General features: G+C 39.2%; 1 protein-coding gene across 10 annotated transcripts in view; it reads right to left on the bottom strand.

Moving 5' to 3' along the window:
• Positions 1-23,995, bottom strand: part of LOC129763534 (cGMP-specific 3',5'-cyclic phosphodiesterase) — a 242,650-nt gene that overhangs the window by 150,216 nt on the left and 68,439 nt on the right. For 4 of the 10 annotated variants that reach the window (XM_055762693.1, XM_055762695.1, XM_055762692.1 and 1 more), the window contains exon 2: positions 2,910-3,398. The exons of 2 other annotated variants lie outside the window; for them this stretch is intronic. In XM_055762693.1, coding sequence (XP_055618668.1) covers positions 2,910-3,058 — 149 coding nt within the window. In that variant the 5' untranslated portion in view covers positions 3,059-3,398. Of the gene's footprint in view, positions 1-2,909; positions 3,399-3,457; positions 3,776-23,995 lie in introns of all 10 variants that reach the window. 4 more of the 10 variants (XM_055762690.1, XM_055762697.1, XM_055762691.1 and 1 more) reach the window with 2 other exon arrangements.

Here is a 23,995-nt window from a genome sequence, read left to right as displayed (position 1 = left end):
TGAGGGGGTTTGGTAGGGTGAGCTGACAATAAAAAAATAAAAATGACTTGAAATGATTTGACTTTGTAACAATTTTACTTCGTCTGTAGCGCTGTACCACATCAATAGAAATTTAACTCCCTTCCTGTCCGTTAACCGTTTGATCTGAAATTTGGAACACATAATTATCACTGGTGTCATTATAAAACTGCATATTCCATGATCTTGAAAACCCAAGATGGCGACCGGTACAAAACGGCGGAATATGTACATATTTTCTCAAAATCCCATCAATATGTGTTTTCCCAAAACCCCATCAATATGAATATCGAATGGATGGGCTTGACCAATAGAAGACAATTATTTAAAGAAAATGTAAATCAAACATGGCGACCACTACAAAATGGCGGATAACATATTTTCTCAGAACCGCTTCAATGTTTGTATCAAAAGAAAAAAAGTGATTAGTAGAACATAGTTATTTATGATAAATGTAAATACAAGATGGCGGCCGCTACAAAATGGCAGATTACACATTTTCTCAGAACCATTTTGTGGTGGCGGACATTTTGGATTTGTAGTTTTCATAAATAACTGTGTTCTACTAGTCAATCCCTTTCATTTGATATCCATATTGATGGTATTCTGAAAAAACGTGTAATCCGCCCTTTTACAGTGGCCGCCATCTTGGATTTACATTTTCCATAAATAACTGTGTTCTACTAGTCAAACATTTTCAATTGATACCCATATTGACTATTTAATATGGAATTATTATACAAATTATACAAAATTTCCGAAAATCAAAAATAAAATACTTCGGATATTCGAGTCTCCGGATAATGGAGTCCGACCTGTATAGATTTTAAATATTAAGTTCAATTTTTGAGTAAGATTTAACAGTACATTCTAAATGTTATTTTTCCTGAATAGCAAATTGATTTTCCAATAATTATGTCAATCATCGTATTTTAACACATTGCGGACCGCTCACGAGTTTTCTCGTGTTTCGCGTTCCGTCTGTTACGGATAGATCACAAGTTAACCCATGTTTTCTACACTTGAAGGTTAAATCCTTGGTTCGCAAAGAATCTAACAAGGCTTACCGATGGCTCATCTCATTCGTGGAATCCGAACAAATGAAGCGTTCAAGTTTGCACCAAAACGTGCGGTCATTATTATGTTAATCAGATTTTTTGAAAGAAAGATCAACGATTATGAATACGCCCTATTAAAAAATCAGTTGTAATTTAAATTGGTCATATTATAATGAAAATTTTAATTCTAGGAAGTTTCCATCATAAGTAGTAAATTTAAGAAAAAAATCAGAGAAGGTCGGGTCAGCGGCCGGTCGATTTGGCGTTGAACTGCTCTATACTGATTTTATAGTTTGTTTAAGTTATAGTACAGGTCGGACTCGATTATATGTGATTCGATTATATACAATTTTGGACTCGATTATATACAGTTTGGAATTTTTTTTATTATTTCAAATATGACTTATTTCAGGAAGAAATTCAACCTTTTTACGTTAAGGCAATTACATCTACAGTGGGGTAAAAATCGTGATTTTTGAAGATTTTGCTTGAATTTTCACCAGGAATTGTTTATATCGATATCGCAACCAAATTAAGAAAAATAGAAGGTGGGTGACGAAGAACAAATTGTAGAGCGGTTAGAAAGATTCAATTTAATTGATAAGCCCAATCTAGTTTAATATAATTTTTTATGCGTAGACTTTTTCCGTCAAATATGATCGTCTATCACCTTCTGAGAGAATCTGGATAAATTTATTTTTTTTCATGTGAGAAAGGTGTTTTCTGACTTTAAGGAGATGAATCAAAAAATCAAATTTCTCTTTTAAATTCAAAAAACAAAAAATACATGCAAAAAAAACGAATAAAAAAAATTTGTTTTAACTCGATTATATACAGGATATGATTATATACAGCGAAAAGAAATCTGAAACTGTATATAATTGAGTCCGCTCTGTATTTATATTATAATGTTTGAGGTTGCGCTTTACCAAACGAAGTTAAAGTAAACCTGTTCACGAATCAAAACTGTGCTTCCTTGAATAATAGATAACGGTAATCAGTATAAGCTAAAGTTTTCGCCCATGTTTTGGGAAATGTTTAATGGAAAACTCAATGTATTGCGGCACTGTGTAGATATGAAGAGCAAGTGTTGTTCTGTAGATAGAAGGCGGAAGACGCCAAACTTATTAGTTTTACGGTACATGCAGTCAAAAACCAGCACCGCATGCTGGCGACTGTTGTTTACCTTTCATAATCTTAAAGGTTATGCAACACTGCGCTTTCAAGTAAAAATTATTCCGACCAGTATGACACCCATGTACAAATTTAATACGACTGAAAAGGCCTTCATAGTACTTCATAGAGAACCCTTGCCCAAACAATCTTCACTTGTTTTTCGAACTTTTTGGTACTTTGTCCTAAGAAAGCAAAAGAGAAGAGAAGTCTAGAAGACAATTTCGCGCATAATTGGCACTACCCAGCAAACCTTGTTTCAATTGCGACAGCTCACATACGACTCTACGTCAATCAGCAGAAGATATTATGGTTCTAGATATCATGCAGTAATTACCGGCGCGTGCTTTGTCAGCCAAAATTGATATCCAAGCACAGAAAAGGTGTATTTAATTGATGGCATGCTGACTCTGCCAAACATTGACAACATAAGCAACGGAAAAACAAAATTCGATCAGGTAAATTCACCGATAATCTCCCGAAATTGATTATCGTTTGCTCGTTTCCAACACGCAGTGCGCTCGACAAGATTGAATTATCAAACCAAAAAAAAAAAGAATCCATAACCAGTGGGGGTTATCATGCAAACACATCAAACACCATGAGACGGCTCAGAAAATAACATCGCATGCTATTTTTCCCGCTCCGTTCCATTTTTACCAGACACGCTGCTGCTCCTCATCCTCATCCTCTACTCCATCGTCGGCTGTGTTGTGACAATGATTGCCACTGACGACTGCTTCAGCGCCGTCACCGTCCTCACCGCTACCCTCCACGTGATTCACTTCAGTTGGGTCTTCTGTTGACATTGTCACTCAACCCCGTTCCACTTCACTTCCGCACAAATACACGCAGGCAATTGGAAATCTACCGCCACCAGGCTCCCACCCCCCTGAGGAAAGCTAAGTGCAGCCGATAGAAGATAACCAACGACAGGTTTGCTCACTCACTCACAAAGAAGCATCTTTGTTGTAATCCAGCGCACGTCACTCGGGTTTATTCTAGCCCACATGGGCTACATCATATGCCGCCACTAGAGTTACAGTCGAGTAAATCGCTTCCGCCGTGGAAACCCAAACGGAGCGCTTGTGCCACATCGAATCAAACATTTTGCGAATATTCTCACTTAATGCACCTTTGTTATGAACGCTGGAAGAGGACATTTTAAAATAATCCAGGTGAACACATCAAAACACTCAGTATACGACCATGCAAGAACGATACGTCCAATATGTGGGTTTCATAGCGAACCGCGAAACGCGACGATTTTAATCGCCCCGCAGCAACGGTTCCGCTGCCGGCGTGGCGGGTTCCATCCAGTTTAATGCCCACGTCGCCTCTAACCACATTCACACGCGCTCATACACACGTTCACATGCCAGCACGCACGCAGACACACACACGCACACACATATTTGCTAGTCATCACTATTGTTCCCCTGTGGTAGGATATGAACCGGTGCTCTGCCGACTGCCAGAAGCAATCAAATTATGTTGGTTCAGGGCGACACACCCGCGTAGGAAACCTGCAACGGAACAGAAAGGATGGAAACACATATTACCGGTTGTTGTTAATTCACTACACGTCGTATCAATTATGAATGAAATTTAAACGAATTAAATCGCAGGTTCAATTAAATTATATTTGCATTGAGTGTGAGGCCCACACAATGGCGTCTTTTGTGAGACGATGTGGTGATGGAAGAGGATTTTTTTTTTTCACAGCTGCTCGGCTTCCTTACCGTTGAGATTGACAGCCTTTCAAGTGGGGTTTCTCCAACCTGAGCTTATTGGTTTCCAAGCGACGCGTGGCTTTTACTCCTGCTCAGTAATTGATCATAGTCAAGGAGATAATAGTGTTGTAAAAAATGAACGCTATTATTGGGTGAAAATTGTAGGCGAATCTAATTAGAAGTAGATTAGACGTATATAGACAACGAAAATATACAGATATCGACAAATAACGTGCCATAATCAGTGCAGCAAACACTTCCAAAATATCACACTTGAGGGGCTTAGAATGTAAGGGTAAGTGATTTGATCGATTTCTCTACATCGACTCTCTCTTTGGGTCATAACTTAGTTGCAAATACATTCCCAGCTGTATTCACCAACGTGGAAAATAGTTCAGAACCTCATCTATTGGATTCTATAGCAAACTTAAATTGGAAACTTTTTACAGTTGAGTTATCAACTAAATAAAAAGTTGATGAAGAGAAAACAATCAAGTCACTTACACCCCTTGCATTCTGAGCCCCTCACTTGTTATATTTTTGAAATGATGTTTCATCCACACATGCAATATACCTTAGAGCCCCCGCAGACTGCAGACTGATTTGTCGGTCGATAGTTTTTTTTTCTCCTCAATAGCACTTTACTTAAGATAGATTACAACAAATTATACGCTTCCAGCGAGAACAAATCTCTTTAAAGGAAGCACACTATCCTATTTTATAGTTAATTCAAAAACTAATTCATAACACAAATTCAACTGTTTCCAATATTTATGTTGAAAATAACAAACTATGAGACTATGGTCGGTCAAAAAGATGATAATGAGGGAGGATGACTTGGCGTATCGGTTGACAGCTACGGATGTGCGGTTTTCATAAGCAGGAAGTGATTGCAGTTGAGATGTTTCCTGGCAAAAATGGGAGTTCCGCTTGGCAGTACAACCGACTGATGTCCACGGCGTATAGAGGACGAGATTGTTCACGAAGATGCATCAGCAGATGACCTAGTTGCAGGTTGGGCGGTGTCAGCGGTACAGAAGAGGCATGATCAAGGATGGAAGTCTTCAAGCGTGTTCGTTGTCCGCGTGAAAAAATGCTCCGGCAGAACTGAAGTTTTTGACGGATGATGTACATTGCGTGGACGAGGCATGATCGAGGGAGTTCTAGAACTGTTTAGGCTACATTAGGCGCGCAGTATCACTGGCTTCGGCCAGACATATACCAGTCTTTTACCTTACAAAATCTGTTTTCCGCCTGGTGTCGGGATGCTGCTCCAGGAACCGTTAAGTTTCCCGCTTGATCGCTGCGTCAGGATACTACATCAAAGATTATTGTTCACGGGATGAATTACTCGAGTAGAACAAAAGCATTTCACATCGAGAAAACGATGTCGAATGCCTTAAAATACAACCATTGAAGTTCACAAGACCAGGAGCGTCAAATATATCTCAGAACGTTCTGTTTCAGCTTGGTACGAACGACGGCTTTGAAAGTTTTAATACGGCGAATACTTTTTATCTGTTCCGTAAGGTTGTTGTACAACTTGGTTCCTAGATAGGTAAACCTTTCCTCCCCTAGTTCCGTGTTTGATCTCATTACAGCAAAATTTACGGCTTGTCTGGTTACTGGTATCAAATTACCTCTTCGTAAAATTGTATTATGATGTAATGAAGGGTCACTGATGATTTTTTGCATTTGTTCCAAGATTTGCAATTCATGAAGTGCTTTTATTGGAAGCAGTGAATCATTTATGTTTGAGTACAAGTTAGCGGTGGGATACAAGAACGGTTTCCGCAGAACAACTTTTAAGCATCGGTTTTGTAGAACTTGCAACTCTCGCAGATTAGATTTGCTAGCAGAACCCCAGTTTGCCACGAGGTACTGCAGTCGGGAATGAACTAATCCAAAATACATGTTTTTTAGGCATAATTGTGGCATAAACGGTGAAATTTTCCGTAACAAACCGCACAAGGAGCCAACTTTCCTTTTCAAAGAATTGATATGTGCAGTCCATCGCATAGTGCAATCTAAAGTTAGTCCTAATAACTCGTACTGAGAGACTTCTTCAAATCATGGCCATGAATCGTGATCGGAGTATGATCAGGAATGTGTATCATCATGTACTTCGTTTTCATTAGATTTAGGGACAATACATTTTCGTTGAAGAACTCCAACAATGTTTCCAGGTCTTCTTTGATATGATTACGGATAGTTCCAGTATCTGTACCGGGATAAAAGACAGCGGTGTCATCGGCAAAGAGTCGCAATTTACCATGAAGCTTTAGTTTTGCTAGGTCGTTAATGAAGAGCAAAAATAATATAGGCCCCAAATTGCTTCCTTGCGGTACTCCAGTTGAGATGTGTCGTAACGTGCTACAGCAATCTCCAATTGTTACAAATTGACAACGGTTTGTAAGATAGCTTTCCAATAAATTCCCAGACATTCCCTCTCATACCATATGCTTCCATCTTCTTAATAAGTAGCTGATGATCCACCGTATCGAAAGCCATTTTTTAATCGATGAATAAGGCTCCAAAATGTTTTTTATTATATAAAGCCTCATAAATCTCTTCAACTAGTGCATTACACGCAGTCAACGTACTAGAACCTTGCCTAAACCCATATTAGTGGTTGTATAATATACGATTATGAGTGATGAATTCCACAATCCTGAACACAATAAGTTTTTCTAGTATGTTATCCATTATAGATAATGTGGATATAGGTCTGTAATTATTCATGTTCTTCGGATCTTCGGACTTATAGATGGGCACTACACGAGCAATTTTAAGGCCGCCCGGGAATTGACCAGCATAGATAATTTCATTAAATACGTCTACCAGCAGTGACGAGAAAAACTCATGATGTTTTTTTGATGAATGACACTGGCATAGAGTTTGGTCCAGATGCTTTCTTAGAATCCAATTGGTTGATTATAACGATTACCTCATTAAGAGAGGTAGGTCTTAGAAACATCGAAGACTGTAGTGGTTGCATGGTTTCAAATCGATTAATGTTCCTATTAAAGGGTGTGTCACATCAAATTGCATCACGGAAAAAACGCTGTAGAAAATCGCCCAGTAGACCGATCCTTTTGAAAATTTTAGACAGTAAAATAAAAACTATTAGACAACTTTTGTCATTTTCTTTTTAATCATACTTCGAGCCCAAGCCCGTATGCTCGCACCTTCCTTTTTACCCCGTCCATAAGGTTCTGTACAACGTCAGGTTGTAGTTTTTTTTTGAACAGAAATCCATTTTCTCTTGAAGTCCGCCTCCGATTTGACAACTTTTGGGTTCTTCCGGAGGGCCTGCTTCATAATTGCCCAATATTTCTCTATTGGGCGAAGCTCAGGCGCGTTGGGCGGGTTCATTTCCTTTGGCACGAAGGTGACCCCGTTGGCTTCGTACCACTCCAACACTTCCTTTGAATAGTGGCACGAAGCAAGATCCGGCCAGAAGATGGTCGGGCCCTCGTGCTGCTTCAATAGTGGTAGTAAGCGCTTCTGTAGGCACTCCTTAAGGTAAACCTGCCCGTTTACCGTGCTGGTCATCACGAAGGGGGCGCTCCGCTTTCCGCAAGAGCAGATCGCTTGCCACACCATGTACTTTTTGGCAAACTTGGATAGTTTCTGCTTGCGAATCTCCTCCGGAACGCTGAATTTATCTTCTGCGGAGAAGAACAACAGGCCCGGCAGCTGACGAAAGTCCGCTTTGACGTAGGTTTCGTCGTCCATTACCAGGCAATGCGGCTTCGTCAGCATTTCGGTGTACAGCTTCCAGGCTCGCGTCTTCCCCACCATGTTTTGCCTTTCGTCGCGGTTAGGAGCCTTCTGAACCTTGTATGTACGCAGGCCCTCCCACTGCTTGGTCCGCTGGACGAATGAACTTGACAAATTCAGCTTATTGGCGACATCCCGGACCGAACTTCTCGGATCACGTCTAAACTGCTTAACTACGCGCTTGTGATCTTCTTCACTGACGGGGCATCCATTTTTGCCGTTCTTCACCTTCCGGTCGATGGTAAGGTTCTCGAAGTATCGTTTTAGTACTCTGCTGACCGTGGATTGGACGATTCCCAGCATCTTACCGATGTCCCGATGTGACAACTCCGGATTCTCGAAATGAGTGCACAGGATTAATTCACGACGCTCTTTTTCGTTCGACGACATTTTTCCAAATTTACGAATAATTGACAGTGAAGCATTGCCAACGTGATCTATACACTCTTATCTGATTATAAGCGAAAGCTGAAGATATAATTCCTAAAAATTAAATTTCTACAGCGTTTTTTCCGTGATGCAATTTGATGTGACACACCCTTTAGTATTGATCGTGGAAGCAAGGCTAGGTCCAACTTCGCAGAAGAATTCATTGAACTTAGTACAAATGTAACTCGGATCCGTTATTATTTGCGTGCCGTCACGTAACGTGATCAATTTATTGTGATTGTCCTTATTTCGTGTCACGTCGTTAATGAGATTCCATACCATTTTCTGATTATTGCCACTCAATATCCGTTCGTAATATTCGCGCTTGGCTTTCACTTTCCTTTCTTGTAGCATCTTCGAAACGTGTGTTAGTATCTCCGATGCATGTACGTCGTCCGGATTTCTACGTTTACGTTTAAGAGCATTATCCTTCACTTTGATCAACCTCCATAAATCAAGCGACATCCAGGGGCAGAAACCTTTGAGTTTGGCTTTAGCTGAGACTGTTTTTGTGCATTCTTCTAAATTCGCTTTGTATCCATTTATTACATATGTTAGTTTTTCGTTAGCAGATGAATTGTGTGGAAAATTTGCTATGGTTTGTCTAAATCGATCATCCAAGCGAGAATAGTTAACGATTCGTTTCGTCAGAAGTTTTATTGAGGTATGGCATGTCATATTGAATGATGTGCAAATCAGGCAATGATCGCTTAGCCCAGTGAATACAGTTTCATTTACAACAGATTCAGTTAAAGTGTCTGAGCAAGCTACATGATCTAATATATTGTTACTGATAGGCCTCGTTACAATCGTGTTAGTTATCCGTATATTGTATGTTTCTAACATTCGCATATATTCACACACTATGTTATTAGAGGTGATGTTTGTTGGGATGTTCATATCGCCGACTAAAATACTTCTATCGCCGCTGTTTGATTCCGAGACCATATTATCTATTTGATACAAAAATTTTCTGGCATCAAAAGAAAGAGGTCTATAGACCGCATGCAAATTAGTTGCCTTTCCCTGTGGTTTCAATCGACAATGTATGTGATGAAATCCATCTATCGTTACATTTCTACACACATCAACATCTAGCTCATTGTGCACAAACACAGCTAGTCCACCGTTAGAGCTGTCTCGGCAAGAGAATAATCCTCTATATCCATCGATTTGATTCAGGTTCGTTCGGTCAGCTTTAAGCCAGGTTTCACCCAACACGATAACATCAATACGATTTTCATATCTATGCAGTATATGCAGCTTGAAAGCTGTCAAATTTAGTCAGCTCATTGATCCCTCGTACGTTGAACTGGAGTATTCTAAATGAGGAATTTGTATTATAAGTATGTTTATTTTTGATCCAATCTTCAATACAAATATAACTCTTATTACAATACATATATATTTAATAATAAAATTTGTATACGGCGATTGGAAATTCCACTCCTAACACTAGCGTTTTGGAGATGGTCCCGCAGGCGAGGAAGGACTATTCAAATTCCCTGATGAGTTCCGTTGTCTCTTCGATCCATTCTTCTCCAACATTTCAAGGTCAGCTCGATTTCGTATAGCAGCAACTTTCGAATTCTCAGTACGCTTTGCAAGAACCGCTCCATAACGACCAGGCCAAATAAACTTCCACTCTGCAAGTTCCTTTTGTTCGCGGACTTCGGTCAACAGTTTCATTCCAAACGAAGTTAGCTCATCCCTCAAAACTATTCTCCTTACAGGGTTAGAGAATGATTCATTCATGTCAGAAGAGAGCAACTGCCCACGAATTTTCTTTTTTGCAAACAGATCCTCCTTGATCTTGTCATTCTGGAAACATACTCTAATTGGAGCTGCTTTGCCATCAATTGCATTAGAGTTTTTCGTTATTAATCGACGAGTTTCCACAATTGCATCATCTGGTAAATGGCAACCAAGTTTAGCAGCAAACAACCGAACTATTTCTGTTGTATTTTCGCCACTTTTCGATGGAATCCCCAGTTTGATTGCATTTTTGGCGACCGCAGCTCGATTAACCCGATCAAGTTCTCCTTCTAGGTGGTCGACACGCTCCCTCAATGATTTTTGCTCCATTGATATCGATTGAACTTTGGTTTTCAGCAGGTTATAATCCACCTTCAAAGCCTTCTGTTCGGGCAGCAGAGTGTCAAACTTCTCCGACAGGAAATTCTGGAATTTTTCAACTTCACCTATCGTTTGCTTGACCAACTGCATCTCGCTTCTGGTTTCTCGCACCTCCGTCAAAACTTGCCGTAGATCGTTGAGCACCTGTGATTCTGCATTAACATTAGCAGTTATCCGCTGGTAGAATTCACAGCATTCCAAAGAACAATAATAGGGTTGCTCTCGTAGCTTTCGGACGGCATTCCCTTTAACGTTATTGCACTTGAAGTGAACGGATTTGTGGCAATATGTGCACTCGATAACTTTTTTCGGGTCTTTCTCCTCTTTATCGCATTTAATACAATACACAATACACTCACAGATCACATGGATAGGTAGACAATATGATGTGCCAAACAAAACCTCGGTATCAATAACAACAATTGTTGATCAAATAGAGTGAAATATTTCATCCTATTCATAGGAACCGCGACGCCTGAACGTACTAACTGATTCAACCAGATCGCTCAGAGACTGTACTTTTTTGTACTCTTGTATTTGATCATGCACAAATGTCTGATATAACACTCATGCTATCAGATTTTGCCTTGCTCGCGGCGCTCCTCTTCGTCACGTACCAATCGGATTCTCGATGAACACCATTTTGGCAGGCTAGTTGTCCGACATTCTTGCAACATGTCCTGCCCAACGTATTCTTCCAGCTTTGATCACTTTCTGGACACTGGGTTCGCCGGTGAGTTGCGTGAGCTCGTGGTTTATCCTTGTTCAGCTACCGTCTCAAATGTTCTGCCGACAATGTCTACGTCATCAGCGAAGAAGATTAATTGAATGGATCTATTGAAGATCGTTCCGTGCAAGTTAAACGCCGCTCGTCTCATAACACCTTCTAGCGCAATGTTGAACAGCGGGCAAGATAGAAGCCAAGGCGGGACTCTAATGATTCAGATAACCCACCAAAAAAAATCGTATTCTATCCATCGTAGCGTTAATCAGTTTTGTTAGTTTTCTGGGGAAGCCGTTTTCGTCCATGATTGATTTGTTGTTCTTATGCTGTTTGATGTCATTCTCTGTTTTAATCATGCTCCAACAGTCCTCAAGAGGAGCTTCGGTAATTTGATCCTCTTCCGGCAGCGCAGCTTCAAGTGAATGTGCGTAGTTTTCGGCGACATCTGCTTGTTTCAGTCGCGTAAGATTGTACCGTCGCGGGCATCGGTACCGAATGTTGTTCACAACGGAGAGTTTGGGCGCATCTCAACTATCGATGTTAGCGCCTCGAGATAGGATAGGACGTCAATAATGTCCAAGAAATGCCGACCGTCTATCAGAACATGGTCGATCTGAGATTCTGTTTGATTTGGAAAAAAAAAATTGCGTTGAAAGAAGGTACTGCGTATGGTCATATTCTTAGAGATGGCGAAATCGACGAGTCTTATGCCGTTTTCATTTGTTAACTGGTGTGCGCTGTAAATACCAATTACAGATTTGAATTCCTCCTCATTACCGATCTGAGCATTAAGATCTTCGATGATGATCTTGATTTCATGCTTTGGACAGCATTCGTATTCGCGTTTCAGCTGCGCGTAGAATTCGTCTTTGTCATCAATGGGACTTGCAAGGTGAGGAAAGTGCACGTTAATGATACTGATATTGAAAAATCGGCCCTTAATCCTATATCTGCACATTCTTGGGCTGATTGGCCACCAACCAATCACACGCTTCTGCATATTTCCCATCGCAATGAAAGCAGTATCTAGCACGTTTGTATTGCCACAGCTCTGGCAGATGGTATGGCCAACGCGAAACGTACGTACTGTAGATCCTCTCCAACACACTTCTTGCAGCGCTACGATGTAAAACTTGAGGTTCTTCAATAGTTCGGAAAGCACACGAGTACGAGGGGAGAAATCCCCATCTAACGAGGACGAGGAACCGAGGTGGCCGCAAGTCGACAAGGTGATGCAATCTGAGCTGGCCGCCGACCGTAATGCACCAGGTTAACGTATGCCGACCTAACTAAAGGATCGTCTTCTATGTTTCAAACAAACCGGGCAATCGATGGAACACAGGTTTGCTTGCGAGAGGCCGCCGCTTCCGACGGCGGGTCGGCGCTGCGGTGGTAAATACGTTTGTATCAATTCTATTCACATTGTCATAGCATTTATGCTTATATTTTTATGTTAAAATTACCTGCTTAATTTTCGAAATAATCCATAACCCATGCTCATTTTTGGATTATCTCAGGGCCTTAAAGATCAACACGGAAAGGAAAGAAGACGGCATGTCAATTGTGCCTATACTAATTTTTAAATATTACACCGCGAAGTCTTCTAAATCATTTTCAAATTTCCTCATTACAATTTCTTATTTCACTTCCTATTTTTGTTGCTTTTTCACGTTGTTTTGTTTTGTTTTTAATCCTATTTATCAACAGGAGTTTCGACGAAACTCACAATTTGATTTGTCGGAATCTTCCCTCCTCATTCGAATAAACATTCGGGTGAATGTAGCATTCGGGTAAATGTCGCATTCGGGTATTTGTTACATTCGGGTATGTGTCGCACTCGGGTAAATGTCGATTCGGGTATATGTTGCATTCGGGTATTTGTTACATTCGGGTGAATGTGTTTCGGGTGAATGTGTCTCGGGTAAACATGTTTCGGGTGAATGGTATTCGGGTGAATGGGACACAACCATTGCATATATGTACGCACCAAAGCTTTTCGCATACTTTGCCATACACACGGACCAGACCGAGAAGAATATAGATTGCAATGTTAAGAACATTTGGCTTCAAATTAAAAATGATTCCCGGTGATTTTTCGGTTTTCGGTTTCGGGTTTCGGTTCGGTTTCGGGTTTCGGTTCGGTTTCGGTAAACTCAAATTTTAACGTCTGCGAGACTAGTAAATGAAGTCCGAATGATCTAATATTTTGCCAAGGGTATATTATCGTGCAAATCAACATTTCGCAGCAAATTCCGAATGAAAAATCGAGATACCTATTTTTATTGGCACCCCAAATCATACGTTTTGCCTCGTATTCTGTATTCCCAGAGTGTCGATTTTTGACAAAAAAAATTTCGAGATGACAGTAAATCTCGACATTTCATGCGTTTTTAAGACATTTGGCATCAAATTTTTTTTTCGGAAACCTCGATTTCCTTTACACCCCCCTTGGCATCAAACATATGTTAAATGAAGGTGACGTAAACTTACTTGCTGATGACACTGCACAATGGTCCAGGAAATGCATTTAAGTGGAAATTAGCATCTAGAGCTCGACAGTTATTCTCTAGACAAAAACTGGCTTCTACAAAGTTGTTACTTATGATATAGCGCTCATTTTGATGTTGTCAAAAATAGGGTTACCAAAATTTTCGATGAAATAAAAAAATCTAACTTTCTTATCTTTATAGATAGAGGTAGATTTATTTGTACAATATTTTAGCCTCAGTTATTTTAAACAAATTTGTACAACAAAGTTTTTTTCTATCTCTTGAAATAACCGATATAGCGCTTTTATTCTAAGTTGCGTTAGGGTCACCATGAAAAAAACGGTTTTTTGCTCTAACTTTTATCTTGCAAGTTTTATATACAAACTGTCTTCAGAAGACTTTTAGAGCTTACTAAGACAAACATTTTGCGATGCAGAACTTGTCACTATATAAAATAAGAAAGTTAGAATATTTATTTCATCATAAATGTTGGTCACCCTATTTTTGACAACATCAAAATGAGGACTCTATAATATGAAACAACTTTGTCGAAGACAGTTTTTGTCTAGAGAATAAGTGTCGAGCTCTAGATGCTAATTTCCACTTAAATGCACCTCATGGACCATTGTGCACTGTAACATTCGTTGTTGCTGAGACATTGCAATATTGCTACATAAAGATGAACCATGAGCTTCAAAACTTAGACGAATGGTTGAAATAAAAAAAAATTAAGTCAACATAAATAAAACAAAATGGTAGTATCGACACGCAATCTTGAGAACCATTGTCTTAATATAAGTATTGATGGACAAACTGTGGAAAGAGCAAGATCAAGTATCGTAAGTATCGGTAAGTGTTATTCTTGACGAAACGCTGCACTTCGGCGACTATACTATAAAGAAGCCAGCTCAAAAATATGGTGTGCTTTATTGATTATGATTATTGATTGATTATCGATAATCGAAGAGGCAAATGCAAAGAATGCAAATTGTGGAAAACACGATGATGCGCCTGATACTGAGATGTGATCGACTAACTCCGCGGAGATTTATGATCGAATGCCTGCAATGGATGTCAGGGGGACAGCGTATTAAATATTGCACGCTTACGTTCATATATAAGATGACTAACGGTATGACACCGAATTATCTACAAAACGCGATAACGTATGGAAGAGATATGCTTCGATATAACACAAGACAAGCAAGTGACCTTAGAACCATGAACTTTTGAATGTCGTGTACCCAAAACTCACTTTTTTTTAAAGAACATAGACTATACAACACACTACCAAATGAAGCAAAAACAGCAACAGGCCTTCGGATGTCCCGTAGTTTTTGTAAAAAGTTTTTGAGGTATGATTTAGATTTTTAACCCAGTATAGAATCAATGTTAACCATTGTTAGTATTAAAATGACGAAGCTATAACGGATATTTGTGTTTCTTATCTTAAGACTATGATGACGATGGTTATTTGTTTGTTTAGTTTAGCAATAATTTTTTTCCCCTTTAGTCGTAGACTTAAATGTAACTTTAAACAATAGTTTAAGCCCGCGCGCCATGACTCACATAGAGAAGCATGAGATTGACCATACGCAAAAGCAGTTTTTCGCGAATAACATAAAAGCATTCCAAGGGGTTTAATATGGAAACCAGAGTGAAGCTAGGGGTAGCTCAACCGGAATACAAGGAAACTTCGATATAACGTACCCTCATTATAACGTACCCTGGATATAACGTACATTTTACCTCGATATAACGTACACATGTTCAAAGTCCAAAGGAATATTTTTTTGAATATTGTTTTTCTGAAAAAACAATAAATTATCTATATACTAAAGCTTGATTTGTACTTTTAACCAATCCCGAAGTACAACTGTTTTGTGATTCCGAATTCTAAATGAATCAAATTTTAATCAACAGTACGAAGATTGTACGAGAAAGATTGGCTCCGTCTTCGTTGAATTTATTTATTGACCTTACTCAAACAGCAACAAAACAAAGTAATATAAGCCACGTTTCTGAGTTCTTTATGATGTTTCGATTTAACGTACAATTCGATACAACGTGCAATTTTGAATGTAAAATGTACTTTATACCGAAGTTACCCTGTACTCGTCAATTCATCTTCTCAACAGATAATTATAACGAGATTTTTCTGTGTTGTGGCAGATCTCATTGCAGTTTCAGGTTGATATGTTTTTTATCCAGATTGAACGAAGGACCTGAAGTATCGGCCGGAATTAGGCTTAGGTTTGCTCAGCTGTCTGGTCTCAAACTGATCGCATTAGAAGGTCGTTGTCGGATATTTAGTAAAGAGGGAATTCCTTTGTAAATTCAAAGCTAATGCTCTTGGTATTGGGTTCAACTCCTGATCGGTCAAGGATTTTTTCGGGTTAGAATCTTTCTTGACATGCCTTGGGATAAGTAATGGGCCTGAAGTATCGGCTAGAATTAGGCTCTTAAAACTTAGGTTTGCTCAGCTGCTAGACCTCGGAAACGATCGCCGTTGCAGGCCGTGGACGGGGATCTGATAAAGCGGGAATTCCCTTGGAAATTCTTGGTTAGTACGGACACAGGTATTGGGTTCAATTCCCGATCGGTCTAGGGTCTTCGCGGGTTGGAAACTCTCTCGACATGCCATGGAATAAGTACGTTCAGATAATGGCTTAAATTGTCTGCGAGAAACCCAGTCCGTTTTTTTTACAATTTAATTTGAATACTGTTCAGTTGACGTCACGTAGGAACGTAAAATATAAATACCGTAATATAATTACTATCAATAAGATAACTCGTCCCGCTCACAGCTTTGCAGGGGGTGGGACCATCATCATTTATAAGAAAAACACAAACTTTGACCACTTCAGTCCGATCGAGCAGATATTTTGCATAGGGTTTTTTTTAGAGGTGGTGAATATTTTTTCATGGGGTAACTTTTCAAAAATTTTAAGGTCGATTTTTTCCCGTACATTCATTGGCACTCTAATGTACACCTCTTATCTTCAATGGGACATGCTCTTGCGGAGCAGCTTTTAGTCGAATATAAAGGTTCCGAAAAATGGATCTGGATCTGATATTATACCTCGCTGATTGATTAGTTGCTCGCTGTTGAAAGCATGGATTGGTAACCATAGGAACGCACAGAACAAATGAAATTTATCAATCAAGCTATCAGCAACATTTATGTGAAATAATAAAAAGTTGCTACCATTCATTAGAAGCCACGAAATCTCATGTATTGTTTTGGCCCAGATTTGGCCACATGACAGTACACCAAATTAGTTCTGGAGTGATAAAGTGTCCGAGAGATCAATAACGTTCCCAAAATAGCAAATCCAACAAAATTGACCAGATTTTCGTCCAATTTAAATTCTATGAAACCAAAAAACCACGAAGGACATCAATGATTTAGAGAGAATATGAAGAAACGCAAACAATAGCGCTTCTGAGGACACTTTACGATTTATAATTCACAGAGCATATTATGCATAAGGCTTGATGCCCATTTCATGTCCGATCATGTACATCAAATTTGATTAAACATGTATAGTTGATTTGCTTCGATAATGGTTTCGTGTGGAGTTCGTTGTGACATCATAGTAATATAGGCGTGAACAACCTACAATACAATGGATATGAATAATTGATCTATTGCGTAGCGAGAACTATAATGAACACGCACGCTCTTAGAAGAATCAATCATGAACAGCGAACATCTACGTTCCTCGTGAAATTTCATTTGACAGCTGTTGAAAACTATCAGAATTGCTACCCAAAACTTCCGCTTGAGTTATTCGATGTTCAAAGAGGCATAACACAGAAAAGCGGCACTATAAGGTATAGCTCAGAGAGCGTGAAGCAGCGCCACATCGATGAGAATAAATCTCGCCGTGACTGCGGAATGCTGACAGCGCTACCCATAAACAAAAAATATAACCCATTATGCGCCCATAAGCGTCCATCGCGAGCAATCGAGTTGTTTACATATACTGCCACACCGAAGCTGGTAATCTCTATTGTTCGGCCATACTGCTCACGGTAGATACCCCTCTGCCAGCGATAATTACGTTTTTACGACACCAATAATGTGTATCGATTTAGAATTGCCTCTGCCACCGGTAGTGAATAAATAGCCGAGACGTGTGCCGTGCGGTTTTGGTAAAACAATTAAATTTGCAGCGTGCGAAATGGTGATCAACACGCGGAGATAACTTTTAAATTTGTTGCACATAAAAGTTTTATCACCCCGCCCCGGATGCCATTAAGCGGAATTTGGCGCAACCGACACTGGCAATTAGCGGGGAGCCCACTTCGGTGCTGGGAGCTAACGCGAGCCTTACGCTCTCTGTGCGTATTTATAATTGCAGTATCGTAGAGTCATTATTGGGGAAAAATCATAGCGGGAAACTGTAAATGAGAATCATGAAACAAAATATACTATAATTATGGTATCGTGATCAGAGCCGACAATATTCACGTCCACCACATTCAAATACGACGAATTTCAACCTACCTTGTATTGACAACCTACTGCTTAAGGAGATAATCGATCAAGATGGAAGAATACTATCAACGAAAACAAGTTGAATGAACGTCAACGTAAACATGCTTTGAAGTTCATTTCCATTTTCGACTTGATATTTGAATCATCAACATTGAAGATCATTGCGTGTAAGTGAGAATTAAAACATCAAAATTCTACGTCGACCAATTGAGAATGAAATCGGCTAGTGTGGATGCATGATTTTTGTATGGGGGTCTTCGTAGCCACATTGATTGCGCGTTCGCTTCTTTGTGTTGTTATAGAATAACTACGTCTACGCAACAATCATCAGCGATGGAGATCGATCCACGGTCGAAATAAGATTGAATCATCCATACAACTACTCTGCTCCGCAAGAAACATCGGGCTGTGTTGTTCTATTAATAACACATCATTGATCTCCGCAGTCCAGTCTAACTGAACAATGTAAAAACAGAAGGAATACTCTTCCCATAAAAAATGGCAACTGCTATTTATAGATACGACAAAAACATGTGACATGTACACGATTTTAATCCGGCTCTGTTACAGCTAAAACGCTAATAATGAGCCTAAATAAATAAACAAATAGGATAAAAAGGTCACCTGAATGAAGGATCATTCGTTGTTATCCACTATCCGGATGAAAGACAGCACAATTTTCTGTATAGCCTTGCGATTGCCGCGATGCTTTTTGCCTTTTTCGGATGATGGCCCTGGTCCTTCCATTTCTTCTCCGGAACTGGTATATGAACCGTTTTTAATGAAAAATCACTGCAAGCGATGAGTATCAATTTGGCTTCCGCTATAATCATCTCAAATTGTTGACAGTAAGGGAGGTGCGCGAATGCAGGTTTATCGAAATTCATTCGTGCTGTTTTTATTTAATATAATAGGAGTACCGGTAAGTTTCTTCGTTTTTTTTTTTAAAAAAATAATGCTTTATTCTCCAAAAATGGTTAAAAATTTTATATTAAAAGTATTGCTCATCGCTAGCCGCAAATTTGTACCATCTATCTGGAAATTCACGGATCCCTTTATTGAAATATTTTTTTATTTAATTTATTTTTCGTTATCACATCCACGTCTTTTTTCTTAGCGCTCATTTGTGGGTCCAATAGCAGTTCATTGATTGATCTTCTAATCTACCCTTTAAAATTATTTTTACTATAAAATATCAGTACTTCTACCAAAACTCGACATTATAATATCAGATTATTTTCAGACACAATTCTCGTGCAAGATTTTTCAGCCACTTGCAAATAACATGTTTCTCCGATACACGGAATAAATGTTTGATACAGAAAATATGATAGAATGAAGACAGCCCTAATCCGGACAATTCCTTTCTCGAGTTTTTCTCCTATTAACACATTCGGCGATCCATTTTTTTATTTAGATAGACGACGATATAAGAGTGCGTTTTATCACATTAAAATCCATTTTCACTTTCGAACGAAGATCAATTTCGTTACCGCAAACATCAAATGGACTAACAACGCTTGTCAATATGTAATTGTAGAATACATGCGAATAGAATTTTTCGAATTTTCCCATTTTCCTTCAGAGTTTTCCGAAAATTTTCAATTGTCATGTTTGGTTGGAATATGTTTGGTTGAAATATGTACATTATTTTCATGGAACTCCCTCTCCTTTCCAAATTTGGTTCGTTTGCTCGAATAGTATTTGAATTATGCGGAAATGTTTCATTTGTATAACAGCAGGACCCCCCCCCTCCCTTAGCGAGAGGGGTGGAGTATCTAATCACCATAGAAACATTTATTGCATCCTAAAACCTCCACATGCCAAATTTTATTTAATTTACTTGACTAATTCTCGAGTAATGCAGAAATTTGTGTTTCATTTGTATGGCAGCGCCAGACCCCTCCTCCCTAAGAGAGGGGGGAGGAGTCTCTAACCACCAGAGAATCATTTTTTTTTTATAATTCGTTTATTTGTACAGGCTCAGTTACATAGGTTTAAAGGAGCCAAACTCTCAACTATACTTTTACTATTAACATGTTTTCTTAATTCTACGGTTAATAAAATAGGAAATCGATTACACGCGGTCGACCCGAGTTTAGAAGGGTGACACATTTTCTTTAGGAAAAGGATGGGATGTAAGGAGATTGTAACCATGTTCACACTCACACTCACACTCACTTTCATATTCATACTCACACATCACACTGAATTCTTAAACTATCCTCACATCTAATATGTATTAACAATTTAACTTATTCTAATGTTAGGGAACCGATATCTCGCGAAGGACGAAAAGGAGGAGAAAATGGGGGGGGGAAAGGATGTAAGAACAATCACACTCGAAGATCGATATCTTTAAAGAAAACATATATTTGGGACATGTAATCAAGGTCTAACCGAGCCAACAAATCTCTCACCGGCACATTGGGCTGCCTTCCTCGAGCCCGAAGGGAGTTTTCTAAATTCGATCTGGCGACAAGATATAGCTCGCACGACCAAACAACGTGTTCGATGTCGTGGTAACCATGGCCACAAACGCAGAGATTGCTGTCGTCAAGCTTGAAACGAAAAAGCAGCGCATCTAAAGAACAGTGATTGGACATGAGTCGGAAGAAGGTCCGAATAAAGTCCCGACTCAAGTCCAGACTTTTGAACCATGGTTTGAGGCTAACCTTAGGGATAATCGAGTGGAACCACCGGCCCAATTCATCTTCGTTCCACTTGCGTTGCCAGTTAGCGATGGTATTTTTACGAACTAAAGAATAAAATTCATTGAAGGCGATTTGACGCTGATAAATATCGCCTTCAATTGCACCTACCTTTGCTAATGAGTCAGCCCTCTCATTACCCGAAATGGAGCAATGTGAAGGGACCCAGACAAAGGTAATGACATAACAGCGTCTGGATAAAGCACTCTAAATTTCTCGTATTCTCTCAAGGAAGTACGGCGAGTGCTTTTCCGGCCTCACTGAACGGATAGCTTCGACAGAGCTAAGACTATCCGTTACAATGTAATAGTGTTCAACAGGTCGTGAGGCGACGCTGTCCAGCGCCCAGTGAATTGCTGCCAACTCAGCAATATACACTGAGCAGAGAATCATTTATTGCACCCTAAAACATGCACATGCCAAATTGCGTTCCATTTGCTTGATTAATTCTCGAGTAACGTAGAAATTTGTGTTTCATTTGTATGGCAGCCCCCCCCCCCCCTAAGAGAGGAGGGAGGAGTCTTTAACCACCATGGAATCATTTATTGTACTAGAAATTTAACTGGAATAATAAAACGCTATCTGTTGTAAAACCGAAGGAACTTACCGGTACACCTAACAGTAAACAAAGTTCACATGTCATTGACCTGATTGAAATGAACTCTTGCGTTACACTCACTATAGGAGATATGGTGTTGTGTTTCAGCAGAAGAGAATTCATCGGACACTGGGATAATGTCATTCTTACTGTCGTGAATAAATTTTGATAATTTATGGCACTGGTTAATTGTGCCATTTGTGATAAAGGATTTAAATTTTCCTGCCACAAACAGATCGATGGAATTTGAATAATTATAATAATAATAATAAAAATAAAAATTGGAATGTATCGTAGGATGAAATGATTGTATTTCTATTTCCATTCTCTCACCGCCCCGAACTCGGTATTATTTTTTAGAAGCAATAAAGATTATTATTAGAGGTACATTACCTTGGTGGTAGTCGTAAAAAGCACTTACCCAAGCGTAGACACACAAACACATACACACTCAAACAAAACAGCTCGTTTTTCATTCATCTGAACGATACCTTGCGCCGAAAGCGCAATTATACGTCTACGCCATTACAAAAACGCGAGGCGGCAGGACGCTTTACTCCGACCATTTGAGCTTTTTCCACTCGTTTTATGAGTCGAGAGCTCTCTTAACACCCTTCCCCCGGGGTTCGAATGATCGCTGTAGGATATTTGTGCTGTTCTGAAATGTTTTTTCCCTCGGTTGTTGTGCTGTGTACCTTCGGATGAAAGGTGAGATTAAAGTGCTCCGTTCTCCGTTGTGGGATACCGTTTATGTTCAGGATTTCGATGACTCGAAAGACCTTAGTTCGAAAGTCACTCTAAATAACTAATTGTATGGCCCAGTAAATTGGATTCGTCTGAAGATGAACAATCAGACTCAATCCAATAAGGACCGAATAATGCTGCTACCAGCCATAAACTCGGAATGACAAAGCTGAAATCACAATTGCCCACCCGGGGAAACCATATCAAATAGAAATTTCACTATTCTCGGTCCGTCTCGGGCAAAAGAGCCTTGTTCTGCCGTTGCAAACCTTTTCAGCCGATTGACCGTTATTTTGGTCCGTTTGTTTCTTCTGGGTGCTCTTCGGGAAGGAACAGGATAAATCTGCGTTAGGCCTCTGACAAAGACCTATCAGGGTGAAGCAAAACGGAAGAAGTGGGAATATGGCTCTATTGTGAAATGGAATAATGCTTATAAATTATCTTATTTTTTTGTGCCTCGGCCGAAGAACGAGTTAAGGTCAGCTTAGCTATCAGAACGGATTAATTTCACAGCAAGGAAGCTACAGAGTGCTTAGGGGGTTTCAACCACTTCATGTTCCCTCTGGTGTAGAAAGCAGGTATTCTATTATGGCTTTCGAAGAGGGTATGCTGCTCGAAGCGATGGCTTGCTAGGTGGCGAAACGTAGAAGTAGAGTCTGCCTCCCGATTGACAGTTGAAATAAATCTTTCCTATGATGATATTGAAACATGAAAGGTTATTTAGTCATTCAAGGTGTTTTTTAGTCATTCAAGGTGTTTTCACTTTCATTAGTCCTGAATCCTAAAAAAGTCATCCTTCATCTTTCAGATTACCATCAATAGATTTCACACGAGTTTCATGAGTACATGAAATACCATAATCATTCCAAGAAGGTTCCAAACAGTAAGCAGCAAGCAGAGTGACGCGCTCTCCATCGCCCATTTTGAAGTGTTTTTTTTAATTTCAATTCCAAATTTTAGCGTCATAGCTTGACATATAATTATTAACTCTTTGTGGTCGTTCGTCTGCTCTAAGCCACAACAGCAAGAAACCATGCTAATCTTATATTTTACTCAACCAAGTATCAGTTTATGCTTTTTCTAAACGAAGCTTGATGTCTAGTGAGCCTGTTCATGGATCAATACGGTGCTCCTATGAGTAATAGATAACGGTACTCAGTATCAAACAAAGTAAGCACCCACCCAAGACAACGCACAGTGTGTTGATTGCATAGGAATGTGAGACAAAAATCATAACATCAGAATTTAGCCATTGTAACACTTCATTGTGATGGAAAAGATTGACTTAACATTATTTGACAGTAATCATTATTTGAGTAACTACTGGTTCAAATGATGTTGAAGTAGTTGTTCTTAAAGAGCAAAATAATTGTTCGCATAAGTGTATTATGTAATCTGAATAATCTCATGTAAAAAACCTTTGTTTGTTAAAAGAAAAAAAATACTGATCTTTTCGGATACACTTTGCTGGCATTAATTACACATTTATTACATCAATGGCAAAAGTGTCTCATATTCAACGGATAATAAAACAAAAATTATGTGTTGATTATACTTCATATGATTTGCTCTTGGGGAAGGGTTTCGGAAGATTTCACACGAAGACGAATTATAAAATATAACACCACATCAAAACACCTTGTTAAGTTAACACATATACATAGTTTAGAAAAAAAAAGTTTATTTTTATAATCTTGTATTTATCACTGCTTTTCAAGAAAAAATGATTCAGACCAGTACGATACTCATACCCAAATTTAATGCGACCGCAAAGTGTTAATACTTCGATTGCATAAGAAAATTCAAATGAAGCAGCTTTATTCTCGGTAATCAATCTAGAAAATTGTCTATCCTCTGGATCACAGTGGAATTTTGTGCACCATTTCTAGTTTTTG

Source organism: Toxorhynchites rutilus, chromosome 1 (genome assembly GCF_029784135.1).
Source record: "Toxorhynchites rutilus septentrionalis strain SRP chromosome 1, ASM2978413v1, whole genome shotgun sequence".
Taxonomy (NCBI): Eukaryota; Metazoa; Arthropoda; class Insecta; order Diptera; family Culicidae; genus Toxorhynchites; species Toxorhynchites rutilus.
This window is presented reverse-complemented; position numbering and strand designations above follow the sequence as displayed.